This window comes from Melospiza georgiana, chromosome 23 (genome assembly GCF_028018845.1).
Source record: "Melospiza georgiana isolate bMelGeo1 chromosome 23, bMelGeo1.pri, whole genome shotgun sequence".
Lineage (NCBI taxonomy): Eukaryota > Metazoa > Chordata > Aves > Passeriformes > Passerellidae > Melospiza > Melospiza georgiana.
Window position 1 is genome coordinate 10,506,788 of NC_080452.1, and position 14,073 is coordinate 10,520,860.

Genomic DNA, 14,073 nt, shown 5'->3' on the forward strand with positions numbered 1-14,073 from the left:
AGGCTGCTGCAGATATTTCATATCCTATTAAAGATGTAAAACCACTGACAGAGATGAACTGCTTACAGATGCTAACTCACTGCTGGTGAAGGAGGCTGACAGCAAGGGGAAGGTCAAACAAAGGATTTTAGTGGGTGATGATCAGAAACACACCCAAGTGGAGAAAAATGGCTGAATGGATAGTAAAAATTATAAAACATCACCAAACCAATAGCTTCAGCCATTCCTAATTAATGGATGAATAGCGTACTTTGCCAGTCAGTTCCACATGCAGATGAGAGTTGGCCTGTGACACCCACTAGCCAGGGTTTTATCCCAGCACAGACCATTCCCAGTCATTAAATTCAGAGCTACAAAGTTGATCAAGAGACTGGAGCATCTCTTATGAGGAAAGGCTGAGGGAGCTGGGCCTGTTCATCCTCAAGAAGGGGCGACAAAGAGGGGAGCTCATCCATGTCTGTAAGTGTTTAAAGGAGGGCTGCCAAGAAGATGGACCAGGTTCTGTTTGGTGGTGCCCAACAGTAGGACAAGAGGCAATGGACAGAAACTGATGTACAGGAACTTCCACCTGAATATGAAGAAGAACTTCTTTATATGTGAGTGACATATATAAAGCTAAATATATTTGTGAATCACAGCTAAATAAACAGGCTCATGTGAAGAGAAAACCCACTGGGTTTGTGCTTTCCAGTTGAAAAAGTATCTGCATTTGTTTATATTTAAATTGTACCCACTGTTCTGAGCTGTGCTTTGGCCTGAGGTGCTCAAGCAACTTTGAACCAACTGGTTCCACCATGGCAGTAGCCATGGGAATGCTGGGAATACACAGGAGTGGTGTCTCTGCCTGTGTGGTTGTGCAGGCACTAAGAGCAAACATGAGAGCGGATCATGCACACCCCACCTCAGCTCTCACACCTATCTCGAACCCAGTGCCAAGGGGGTCTCCTGGCTAAGGGATGACCCTGGCTGAAGGTAAACTCTTCCTTAGGTGGGAGCTGACTTGGGGGCTCTTAGCTGAGAAAGGCCCTGGCTGAGGGGGGCTCCTGACTGAGGAGAGATCCTGACAGAGATGCTTGCTGACAGGAAACCCTGCCTGGGATGGGCACTGACTGAGGAGCTCCTGGCTGAGGAGAGATACTACACAACGCAAGCAATCGCTGAGAGGGGACCCTGCTGCAACGGGCGCTAGCTGGAGAACGCCTGGCTGAGGGGATATCGCGGCCTAGGCGGGGATTGCCTGAGGGGCTCTTTCCGGAGCAGGGGGCCACATCCGGAACGTGCCGCAGCTCCTAGAGGGTCCCGCCGGGGCCGAGTCTGAGCCCCCTACATGCCCCGCCCCGGGCAGGCCGGGCCCGGCCCAGTACCGCACGCTCTGCGACAGGCAGCCCCGCGCCAGGAGCGCGTGCCGGGCGCGGCAGGCCGGGAAGGGCGCGGCCAGTGAGGCCGGCAGGGCGCGGTGGAGACGGGAAGGGCGGAGACTGGAGGGGTGGGGCCGGCGAGGCGGAGCTGGGGCGGCGCGGCGGGGCGCAGTCGGGCGGCAGCCGCGGCCGGGGCGGGAGCGGCGGCAGCGCGGGGTGGGTTGCGTCGCCCCGTGTTGCGGCATGTCCAAGACCCTGCGGAAGAAGCGGCACTGGCTGAGCAAGGTGCAGGAGTGCGTGGTGTCCTGGGGCGGCCCAGCGGGCCCCGACCCCGATCTGCTGCGCGGCGGCGCCGAGCGCGGCGAGTTCCCGTACCTGGCGGGCCGGCTGCCCGCGGGCGGCGAGGGCGCGCCGGGCCCCGCGCTGCTCTCGGGCAAGGCGCCGGCGCCGGGGGACGTGCTGCTGGAGGTGAACGGTACTCCGGTGAGCGGCCTCACGCACCGCGACACGCTGGCCGTGGTGCGGCACTTCAGGGAGCCCGTGCGCCTCAAGACCGTGCGCCCAGGTGAGCGCCCTCCGCCGCCGAGCTGGACCGAGGCCCTCCCGCCGCCGCCCAGCCGGCCGCGCGTAGGCCTGGCCGCGCCGGCGCCCTGCGGGGTGGCGGGAGGGCCGCGGCGGGAAGCGGCGCCCGGAGGCAACCGGGCGGAACCCGGGGCGCGGGTGCCCCGCTGGGAAAGTTTCCGCGGGTTCGGGAAGGCGGCACTGCCGAGGGGGGTGATGTAAGGCGAGAAGCGGTCCCGGAGTCCCGGGGCGGCCCCAGGACGGTGCCCGCTCCCCCGTCCCGTCCCGGTGGCTTCTCCCGAGGGTCTGCTCCCCGCCCGGAATGCCCGGCTTGGCGGCGCCGCCGCGCTGCGGTGTTTGTGCGGGTGTGACCCTCTCGGGCCTCCGGGTGACTCAATGGCCCCCGGAGGGTCCGGTGCCTGCGTCCTCCTCTCGGAGGTGCAGGAAGTGCTTTCCGTGGTGTTTATATAATCCGCTGCTTGCAGAGGTCGAGGGTGGCTGGGGAATGGCCGGGATGGAGCACCGGACTGCCATCGCTTCATCCTGTTGGTTTCCCATTTGGCAGAGATAAAAACCCTGAGAACAAATTCCGGCTGTTATTTTTTCCACAGATTTGTATTATGTTTGAGTGCACTTCAATTAACTAATGCTTGTGGTAAAATCATATTTATCAACGTGCCTGTTAAATGTCAAATTAATGCTGAATGGTGGCACCTGCAGCTGCATGAGTTAATTCATGGGCTCCAGAGGTACCTACTGCTTTCTTGGTCAGGCAACCTAGATGTGAGCCTGCTGCCTTATATGAAGGTGTCTTGGGAAAAAATATTTTTCTTTGAATCCCAGTGGATATCAGTATTTCTATTATAGACCCCCTATGATTGGGGTCTGTAATATTTCTCATAGAGCTTCTTTGCTGAACACTTGTCTTGTTCTTCTTTGGTAATTGCTGGGTGCTATTTGACTTAATGTAGTACATATTTTAAGTCAGGTTTTCCCTGTTTGACCACTAATGGAAAGTTGTCTTCTATGTAGAGACTGTGCTCTTGGTCCTGATTCATATGACTTGCTAAATTAAAACAACAATCAAAAAAATGGAACAGACATACATCTTAAAAACACCTACAGAAGCCTGGTAGGTTTTGAAAAAGGTCTTAATTTACAAAGTTGGAAATCCTTTCTGAAGGGAGAAAATGGAAAAGAACAAACAGCTGCAAGTTAAATGTGAACTAAGAGGATTTTAAAAAGAGGGACAAATTGTTCAAGATAGAAAATAATCTCTTCTTAAAAAAGAAAGCTTGTGGAAGATGAAACTATAGATCAAAGGGATTTCTTTTATTTCCTATGGAGGGAAATAGGAATTTTCTTGTGTTGGGAATTTCTATAGCAGCGATGTCAAACTGTCACAACTGCCAGAAAAAGATTTAGAAGAAATTGCTGAAATTAACAGTAGAAAAGGGTGAGAGCCAGATGATGTTCATGAGGACTTCCAGGTATCAGGTATTAATAGTATATAAATAGTAGTGTGTTACCTGTTCCTTAAATTCTGGGTGGTGCGGAAGGAATAGGAGTGGGGAATATAGAGTACTTATGAGAAAAGGATCCAGATCAACAGAGGCTGGTTGGTGATTCCAGCAAGTTGATTAAAATTTGAGTTTTAGAAGAGAGGGAGAATACTGGGGATGTGAACCAATACCACTTAATGAGGAGAGTGGGCTGCTTTCACTGGCTGATTTAATCAAATCTGAGTATTTTGGTGAGGTGGATTTTCAAGTAGGCTTTCAGTAAGGTATCACTTACTTGGATGAAGATCTTGCTGAGTGAGCATGGTGTGGCAGTGTAGCTGCCAAAATACAAGAGCAGAATTCTCCTGTGGCTTAGTAACTGGTTAAAACAGAGGAATGGTTTTTTCAACAGAAGAAAACTGCTGCTGGAGTCTTGTAAGGACCTGTGCTGTTTAGCATAGTCATCTAGAGCTTGTAAACCCAATGCTGGTGAGTTGCACAAAGAGAAGTAGCATTTTTGTGCTGATTTTATGTAAATTTTGGAACAGATAAAACTGAATCTTCGGATCCAGCAATTTTTCCTATACTGGAACATATGTACCACATCAGATGATATTTGTAGTCTTTTCTCTGTTAGATTTAGTGTCCTTGAATACGGTATTTTAAAACATACTGGTTTTTGGTTGTTTTTTGCAAGGCTGCCACAGCTGTTCAGTGGCGGTTTTCCAGTCAGGGTATATGTAATTAGGAAAGTTGTTGACAAGGCATTCTCTACGAAGACCAATGACTTTGAATTTGGCTTCCCTTTTGATCCAGAGCCATCCAAACCTGCCAAGTTTTGGAAGGCATCTGGGAAGGCGTGTAGGACCATGTGGGTGGTTGAGGTGAAGGGAGTGAGGGCCAGGAACTGGTGGTCCCTGGTAGGCACATAATATCTGAATTCTCAAGGACATGTAACTGCGTTACTGCATTTTGAGGTACCTTTGTGTGCCCCATGGCTCTTCAGGCTTGGTTGCTATTGGGACAGAAGTCTGAGGGGATCCAGTGTCAGGGGTTGACAGTGAGGGATTTGTCTCCTTGAATCTGAATTGTAAGGTGTTTTTAAGGTCTTGATGCTCACAGTCTGCCTGTGCAATTTAAAGCGTGAGTTTGGTACTCCATCTTCCTGATGAAGTCTGTGCAGGTGACCTGGTGACCTTGGGCAGCAGGATCTGGACTGCTTTAGTTCAAGTCATGATATAGTCACTCCCTCATTAAAGGCAGTAACAGCTTTAGTTGACGGCAGTAAAATCTGTGATACTTCTTGCAAACTCATAGAAAATTTTAAATGGAAATTTCAAAATGCTGTTTAGCCTTGTTTGATAAGACACTTGAAGGATATGATGTTAATTTGAATGCCATCTGTTAACTGCACATCACAAATGATGGACCATTTTGTTGGTTAAGAAATTTGTCCTTCTTGTTTTTGTTCTGTCTTTATTACAGAATTACACAATCAGCTAGGTTGGAAAAGACCATTGAGATCATCAGGTCCAACCTATGACCTAACAGCATCTTGTCAACCAATGCCATGGCACTAAGTGCCACTTCAGTCTTTTCTTAAGCACCACCTTCACCACCTCCTTGGGCAGCCAGTCCAATGCCCAATCACCTGTTCTGTGAAGAAGTTCTTCTTAATGTCCAACTTGATTGCTGAGGAGGGAGAACAAGGCCAGTGTGCCAGGGCTGAGTATCATGTCCCATGTGAGGATGGTCTCAGGTGTGTGCAGACTAGCCGGAAAACCCACAGGTCCATTATGGATAGGGATTGACACAGCATAGTCTGTGGAAGGCCAGTGTTGAGTACTCTGCCAGTGGCGCTTGGGACTGATGCTGGGATCTAAGCTGTCTAAATAAAACTTAAATTCTAGAGGAACTTTGAGATGATCACCATACCTCTGTTTATGTGTAGTTTATCATTATCATCTTGATTAGATGAGCAAAGCAGCCATACAGAGAGCTAGGGCAGCTTGTGCAGTGGGGTATCAGTATGGATGTGCACGCAAGCTGCCAGGGGCCAGCCTCATCCTAATGAGTCTATTTGTATTTTAGCCGTGCTTGGGTAGTGCTGGTTTTCAGCTAATTGCCTGCTTACGTGCATTCAAACAATGGCTGATGTGTGCTTAAGGACCTTCCCTGTCTGGCATTACTTGGATTAGGGTATTAGCCTTGTAACTGGCCAGTGCTGCTGCAGGGTCTTGTATTTCCATTAGTGAAATAGAATGTTGTAGTCATATCCATGGTATTTGAGTGCTAAGTTCATCCTCTATAGGTACCTACTTTCTTTCCAGTACCTGAAAGGAACCTACAAGAAAGATGGATATTTTTGGAAGCACAAGTTCTGATAAGACAAAAGGGAATGCATTCAAATTGGAAGAGAGTAGGTTTGGATTAGATATCAGGAAAAAGTTCTTTATTGTGAAGCTGATGAGGCATTGAAAGTTGTCCAGGCTGTCCCATCCCTGGAAGTGTTCAAGGTCAGGTTGGACAGAGATTGGAGAAATGTGGTTGCGGCGTAAAACTTTGATGGCCTTAAAGGTCCCTTCCAACCCAAACCAGTCTGTGATTCTGTGATTGCATAAAATTTATGGTTGCATGAATATTCAAGGGCCCTGAGCAACCTGATCTAGGTGTGGTATCACTGCCTGTGGTGGGAGGATTGAAGCTGGATGGTCTTTAAGGTCCCTTAAAACCTAAAACCATTTTAGGATTGTGATTCTGTGGTGATTCAGAATTAGGCAGAAGGATGTTTGTATGTGCAGATGGGATTGCTAAAATACTCATCAGGACAACCCTGGGTGCCTACTTTCTTCACAGCAGCATGGTAACTAAAATACACCAAAACTAGACTGGAGACTTAAAGTAAGAAAAACTACTGGTATCTACAAGTTCTTCTTTCTGCAGGCTGAGTTGCCAGATACTATATAGGAAGGAATGTGTTCTCCTTCCAGATTAAGGAGCTTTGATGAATACAGCTACTCTGTGTCAATTACTATCCTTTCATGGCCACTATGAGGAGGATGTGGGAGGAAATGGGCAGTCTTAGGGCTCTTCCGCTTGAGAAATGTTTCCAGAGCACATAGTTTGGTTCCTTGGTTTTGGAGCGAATGCACCTTGGCTCCATTGTGTCAAAACTGATCTTTAATCAAAAATGCAGCAAGATGTAAAAGGATGAAAAGTCTTCTTCGGGTTAACTTTTTTTTCAGTGCTCCTGAAGCTGTTAAACCATGATTTCCTATAGTTTTGTTTCCTATAGTTTTCTCTTCAGTTGTGGTTGGAGCTCTTCCTCCAGCTGGTGCATTTATTTTGTGTCTCCAGTCAGGATTGCCTAGCCTCTGGTGAGTGTCAGTTTGTGCTTTGATTTTTTTTTTTTTTTTCCAATGGAACACGTGGAGGACATCCCAGCTCATACTGTCAGAACTGATGTGATCTTTTTCCAGTCCTTCATGCAGTTTTCCATAGGTTCAGTACACCCCAGTCCAAAGCAGATGTGTTGCTACTCTATATGCACTCAACCATTGTCTGCAGTTTTGTGATGTGACACCTCTAAGTCTTCAGATCTATTGCTTTTTTTGAATTACAGAACATTAGTGCAGAGGATGAGAGGATTGACAGGTGGATGTACTCATACCAAACTGATTTTTTTAAGTCTGTGGCCTTACCTTCCCAAAGAGCTTTCCTGATCAAAATGTAATGGAAGCTTACAGGAAGACTACTTATCGCTGGATCTGTTTTTTCACATGACTGTGATGAATCCCTAATGCCTCTGTTACCAGCAGGAGTTAATGGGAATGTTATGACTTGGTTTGTGCATGGTGGGGGCGTTTTTTCTCTGTTGCAGAATGAATGAAAATGGTGACAAATCCAGTGACTCGGAGCAGGATTCAGCACTTGAGACACAATATTTGAAGCCAGGTATCTGAGGTTCATTTACATTTCCTCTTGTGCTTGAGGTAGGCACAAAGCCTCCATGTGGGGGTAAACATTTGCTTGTGTAGCAATTAAGGCAGAGAGGAAGGCGAGCCACACTCCCTGGCAATTTTCACAAAATTGGATGAATTCTAAAGGTGCTATGTTGAAACAGAGACCAGAGTACATACACTAGGATAATTTTGTCTCTCAGAGGACAGGCATTACCCTGATTCTGTGTTTCTGTGGAAGCTGGCAGTGGTGGAGCTCTATGATGGAAGAGAGGAATGTGTTACTCAGGAAGCCCAAGGAGCTGTGCATCCAGCTTAGGTCCCATAGCCCTTGGTGAGTGTTGGGTAGAGGCTACAGAGTGCTGCTGTGGGAAACTGCCCTCCCTGCTTGAGAGTTAGTGGGGAATTGACCTGTTCTGGACTGCAGAGGAAAGCTTGAGTCATTTAGTCATGCTACAAAAAGCCCAGAGCGTACAGGTTCGCTGTAATGAATGGAGATATCCCAGTTTCATCAGATGATGCTGTCTTGAAAAAGAAAACGGAAGGGGAAATGCTTTCTGCTGGAGGATGTTGTCTCTCTAAAACCGTCCTATATCAGTTTGGGAGTTGCCTTGCACAAAAAGCTTGCACCTTAAATGTATGAATGCAGAGGACTATTAAGCACTATTACCACTGGGTATTAGGATGTTCACGTACTCTATAATCATGCTTCTAATATTCCTCTTTATATAAATGTACTCTTGACCAAGACCTTAGTGCCTTTCCCTTTCACATACTTCCTTGTTTAAAGTTTACTCCACTGAGTCCTGTGGTAATGATCGCACCAGCGATGCCCTCTAATGATTCTGCTCTTTCTTGGTGTGGTGATTTCAGATGATAAGGAGGCCTCATGTGGCTTTTGCAACTAATTTGTACTTTGTTGTTCCTATCAGGAGAATGGTTTTCTTCTCTATTTCCATCCTTGATGTCTCTCAGGAGAGACCCTGTAGGATAGTGCATTTATCTGGAACTGGTGGTGGGGCAGGTGGTGCTGTCTGTGTTCTCTAAACCCACCTCTTTGGATCCCCTGTTTTAGGGGAATCAGATTTTCACCAGGACTGTACAATCGAGTACTTGTATTCCAGATATTCCTGGAAAGAACTTTTCTTGTGCGGGTAGACAGTTTCAATTGAAATTCTTTCATATATGTTTATGTTGGGTTTTTACTGAGCCCCTACCAACCTTAGATGTCCATACCAGCAGAGATCTTGCTTCAAATCACTAAAGAGTAATTTTGCTCCTATTCTGCAATGGCAGGAGAATTTCTTTTATCTGTGAATGAAGTCAAGAATGAACTAAAGATGAACCTTTATTAGAAGTCATGATTTCAACAGCAGATTTAATCTCAATGACTTTTGTCTAGGTATGACTCTTCAGTTCTTGTCTGGATTTAATGAAATGCTAGTCAGTTGTAGAAAATGGCCATTTTTATCTCAGAAGATACAATATCCTTAATTTTTTAAAGGAAGTTTCATTTTGCTTTGATAATGCAAAGACACTTTGAAACAAAACAGTCTTTTTGGAAACTTCCTAAAGTAAGCAAGTGATGCTCATATAACTTGTTATGCATTGTGCTCTTTTATTATTGAAGCATCTGCTTCAAGTTATTTTTCAGCTGCAAAACATAAAAGAATCTTAAAATGTGACAAGGATTGTACATTCAAATTTACAGGTGAAAAAATTATTCTAGTTTTCATTGTTGCTCTGCTTGAAGATCTTTAAATTCATTCTTCTGGTTCTTGTTTTTAATTCACAATGCATCCTTTTAAGAAATATCTTGTTGTGTTCATGGGCTGTTAGTTAAATTGCTTCTTGTTTCCTGAATGGGAACAATTTTCTTCTTCGAAGCAACCGTATTCTTGAGAATACTAGATTTGAATTCAGAAAAATAGGAGCTCTTTGTATTTGCGAGTAAATTACTTATGTAGTTCTGCTGAACAGAAGGTGAGAGGAAAAATGCAATAGGAAGATTCCAGACTTGTGTTGATCTGCTACGTCATCACAAAAATCAGAATTACTAGTAATTTGTCATCTCTGTTGTTAATTGGTGTTTGAATTTGTGTTAAATTGGTCTTTTTTTGGGCCCTCTGTGGGTCATGATGGAAATGGGATCTTCTCCCAAGTGCTATTTCAGCAGAAGCTGGATAACGTGGCTTCCAATCTGATCAGCATTGAAAGCAGGAGCAAGTACCTTAGGTGGTAAGGGTGGTATCTTAGGAAGGGTGTTTGTCAAGGAGACACTAAAGGCGTTAATGGTGACAAGGGGGTTGTAAAACCTTTGTAAAGCTGTCCCCAGTTGTTTAAGGTGCAGATGCAAGTAGTTACACACAGCAGTGTTCTGCCATTAGCCCAGGTGCAGCTTTCAATATGAAACACAAGCCTTTTGTTCAGACTTATATCACTGCGCTTATGCAACCTGTTAAAGTAATGATTTTGTGTAGAAATGTGATTCTGTTTGCAAAGCACAGCCAGGTTGTTAGTTGTAACTCTGACAGGAAGCTTTTAAAGTGTGTTCTCATGGCTACATTTAAAAAAGCTTGCTTAAAGCTACTTTTCAATATGTATGAGTCTCAAGCCTGTAATTTTTTATGAATTGGTAATTGTTCTCAGTTGAATGCAACTTCTTCAAATTGGAAATCTCTAGTGTGTTTACTATCCATCCTGTATCGCTCTTCACTTGCTGAATAGTGTAGTTCATATAACTTGATCCATTGTAAATTATTTTCCTGAGATACAGTTAAAAAGTGAAATAATTTAAGTTCTGAATTGTCATGTCCCTTCAGTTACTTGTAAAAGCAAAAAGTAAAGCTTGAATTGTAGTTCTGTCAGATCATGGTGCACTTGAATGGTGGTTCTTACTGCATTCTACTTCAGTGCTGTTTCATTATTACCTTTGGTAATAAATACAATCAGCCTGGCAGCTGGTGGCTGATGAATATGGACTGAGGGTGCTATATGCATATCAGCAGTATTCTGGGTTTTGGAATCTGGAAATGCATTTTCCATCAAAATGGTAATGAAGTATTCTTTAGAAAAGGTGGTAGAGGCAATTAACAGTGTTACTGTGGTCGTGTGATTGTCTGCTAGTATTTCTCTTCTTTCATCGAGTGTATTTGGAGCTAGTGAAGATGAAATCCAGACTAGTTTGCCCTGATGAGAGCCTAACAAAATCTGACTACAACCACAGTTGTAGTAGTACAAAACTGGGTTGGTTTGGTAAGGCTGGGACTATTCAGGACTGTCTCTGGCACTGGTGGGAGAAGCTGGAACCATCACTGCCCTCTCAGCAGTCCTCCAGCCAAGGTAGGAGCAGGGCACAGTGGCATAAACACCAGTGTTGTGTTTAGGTAGAAGAAACATATTAAAAATATCTCTTTCATGTTGCTGAAAGAAGAGATGAAAGAAAAAATTCTCTCTGAGGCGTCTTCCTAATTACTGTTGGATACAGTGATGTAGTTTATTAAATTAAGTTGTTCGTGGAAGTACTGTTAGGCTAGAAAGTGGTTTTTTCCCTGGAGCAGTAACTTTCAACTTCTTTATCTGAATTTTCCAGTGTCACCAGGTTTTGTGTGGCAAACTTAAGTCTGCTTGAAATCTGTCTGCTCCTCCTAAATAATTCAGTTAACACCGTGAGAATCACTTGGGGCATCCTGGTCTTCAGTGGCTTCAAGCTGGAACCCACTGCTGCAGGGTGTCTGACAGTGCTGCGGCTTCTGGCAAATGACCAAAAATATTCCCAGAAAGAAATTTAAAATATGGGGTTTAAGGTATTTGAGTAGGTGTTAGATTATTTGTAAATATGTCTGTCTTAGCTCATGAAATCAGGCAACTGGGTGAATCCAAATAATTAAATGAGTTTTAATTCTTGGTATTCTGAGAAAAAACTACCTGATTTGGTTTTATCTATAAAGAACATAGTCTTGTAAGTCATTGAGAATGAAATTCCTGTGGTGGTTAAGACTTAGTAAAAGTTATAATGAATTAGACAAAGTAGCAGATAGGCAACTTCGTGCTTTTCTTTGTGTGGCGTTTTTCACAGAGTTAGCTTGAAGATAAGAAAAGGAAGTATGTATTAGAGCATGGTCTAGTGGAAGGTGTCCCTGCCCATGGCAGGGGGTGGAGCTAGATGAGCTTTAAGGTCCCTTCTGACCCAAACACTTCCAGGATTCTCTTATGTGATCTTTAGATGACTGGGTGGTTTGCTGTCCAGTTTATTAATCTCTGTAAAAGTATTGTGCTCCTTCAGTAGTTGCTATAGTTTAGTCAAACTTTAGGAAAAAGCATGCATGGTGTTTTGGGTGTGCGCTGTGGGTTCTGGATGTACAACATGTATCAGAGGAGGGATATTCAGCTTAAAACTTAGTGAGTCTGGGCAGGAAAACCACTCTCTTAAATCACTCTCTTAAAAACTAATTGAAACACAAAGCAGAAGTGCCTGTTTTCATAAAAGATTTCCTTTTCCCTACAGGAGTCTTTGGAAGATCACAGCAAAAGTGTAACTGAAGCAGAAGTGAGGGCCATGTGCTGTGTCTGGCACGTTTCTGGTGTTTGTGCAGCTGGTTTTGCCCACTAGCTTTGTCCTGCAGCTGAGTATAGAGGTGCATGTATGTAACTTACTTCTTTTGCTGACATTATTAATAAACAAAGCATAAACCCATTGATAAATAATTTGAATTTTGTGTAAGTTGATATGCTAAGTACTTCCCTCCTCTAAGTTATTTCTATGAAAAACCTATGAAATGTTTCTGTGATTTTAATTCTATGCATTTAAAAATTATTTTGACACAATTTTTTTCCCAAATAGACAACAATAACACCCAAACCACTTAAGCCATTTCCCTCTTTGAGATTTCATTGCTCGGAGATGCAACTTTGCTTTGGTTGTACACCAGGTTTGCCATGACCTTGTTGCAGCAAAAAGCAGCAAAGTGTGCTGGTACTATTCATTAAATGCAAGAGGATTAACATCCAGTTTATTTCCTCTAAAACCACAGAACTATCAGGAAATAACTAAGCCTTAAAGTTTTAGGTTTGTAGAAATGATTTCCTCCTAATGCGTGTACTTGGCAGGGGGGCAGTGGAGGAATTTCAGAATCCTGTTATGTAAAAGAGAGTCAGCGCCCTGGGAATTATGTTTAATGGCTTGTTTCATCCTTTATTGCTCTAAAGAATTCCTCAAAAATCAGCTGACCAAAAGTACCAGGGAAGTATTTTTACCTCTGTTGCTGCAACTATTATCTCTCAGTAATTTCACTAATCTTCTTTTCAGTGAGATTAGATTGGAAATGCTTTGGTGCAGGGAGGACTTGTTTGTGAAAATTGCTTGGTGCTGTGGGTGCCATCGAGGGAAAATACCAGTAAGTAAACAAATGTGGTGTTCCAGCGCTAAGGAATGTATTGAAAGATGTACTGCCTTGGCTTTCCTTCTAGTTGTCAGTGCTTCCTTGGAAGTTGATGTTTGGAATGTGAACTTCAATGAATTGTATTTGTCATACTAAAAAAATACTCATGACATAACCACAGCAATTTTGTTGTCAAACTTTTCTTTCATAGCGAGTGTTGGTCCCTGTTAAAAAAAAAAGACAGTATTTAAAAAAAAAAATTGTTCTAACCCAGACTATGCTATGATGATTCTATGACTTAAGATCTGACATATTCAGATGCCACTTATGCATGTACTTTTTGTTTCACATGGCAATAATATGCCATATATACAACTAATGTATTTTTAAAATGTATTCCCTGCTAGATAAGGTATGAACTGTGGATGGGTGTGTGCAGCTGGGGGTTAAACCATGCAGAACAGCTGAGGTAATAGCTTGAGCTATGTCCTCTTACACATTTTGAAAAAGGCAAGTAGTTATGTCCTTGACACACCTGGGTACTATTATTAAACTCTATTCAGTGGTTTATTTACAGGCAGCAACAAAACAGTTTTACTCAATCCAGGGCCTGAAGTATTGGTCATGTTATGGAATTACAGACTACACAACTTGCAGGCTTTCCTCTCTGCCCTAGTTACTCACTCTAAAAAAAAACTAATCCTTTGGATTTTATTTCCCTCTCTGTACAGCAGCAGCGAGTAATTACTTTTCTGTAGTGAAGGTAGAGATGCTGGAAAACTTTAATTAATGCTCAGTAGGAGAAGCTGCTAGCACCTAAAGGAATTCATTAGAGCAGGCCTCTTAATGTTAATCAGAACAGCAAATAAATGCAGTGAAGTGAGTGTTATTTACACTGTACTGTGTGGTATATTTTTCTGTTCTGCAAAATGTTTCAGAATATGTGGGTGCTCCACAGCCAAGGATGTCTTTTAGCCTCTTTAAAGTGTCCAGATTCAAAATGAAGTTTAGGTTTATAGCATAAATCTCTTAAATCTCCTGTCACTTTATCAATATGGAATTGAGGAACTTAGGAGAAAAGTTACATATGTTGGCTCAGCCATAAGGTACCACACTGGGAACGCTTCACTATGACTGAGTTTGGGTGGCTGAATGGCCTTATTAATTTGAATTTTTCATGTTATCTTTCTGCCATAGTAAATAGCTCACAGGAGGTGCTTGAGAACATGGTGACAACTTGTTTTGTGCCCCAGGGCCCCTGCGTAGTGCCAACAGGAGTGAAGAAATAACATCACCTGTAAGCTGACATGCA

General features: G+C 43.8%; 1 protein-coding gene across 2 annotated transcripts in view; it reads left to right on the forward strand.

The window, feature by feature from the left end:
• Nucleotides 1-1,564: 1,564 nt before the first annotated feature.
• The window catches only part of MAGI3 (membrane associated guanylate kinase, WW and PDZ domain containing 3), a 54,552-nt gene continuing 42,043 nt past the window's right edge, over nucleotides 1,565-14,073 (forward strand). For both annotated transcript variants that reach the window (XM_058039619.1, XM_058039620.1), the window contains exon 1: nucleotides 1,565-1,923. In XM_058039619.1, coding sequence (XP_057895602.1) covers nucleotides 1,602-1,923 — 322 coding nt within the window. In that variant the 5' untranslated portion in view covers nucleotides 1,565-1,601. The remainder of the gene's footprint in view (nucleotides 1,924-14,073) is intronic.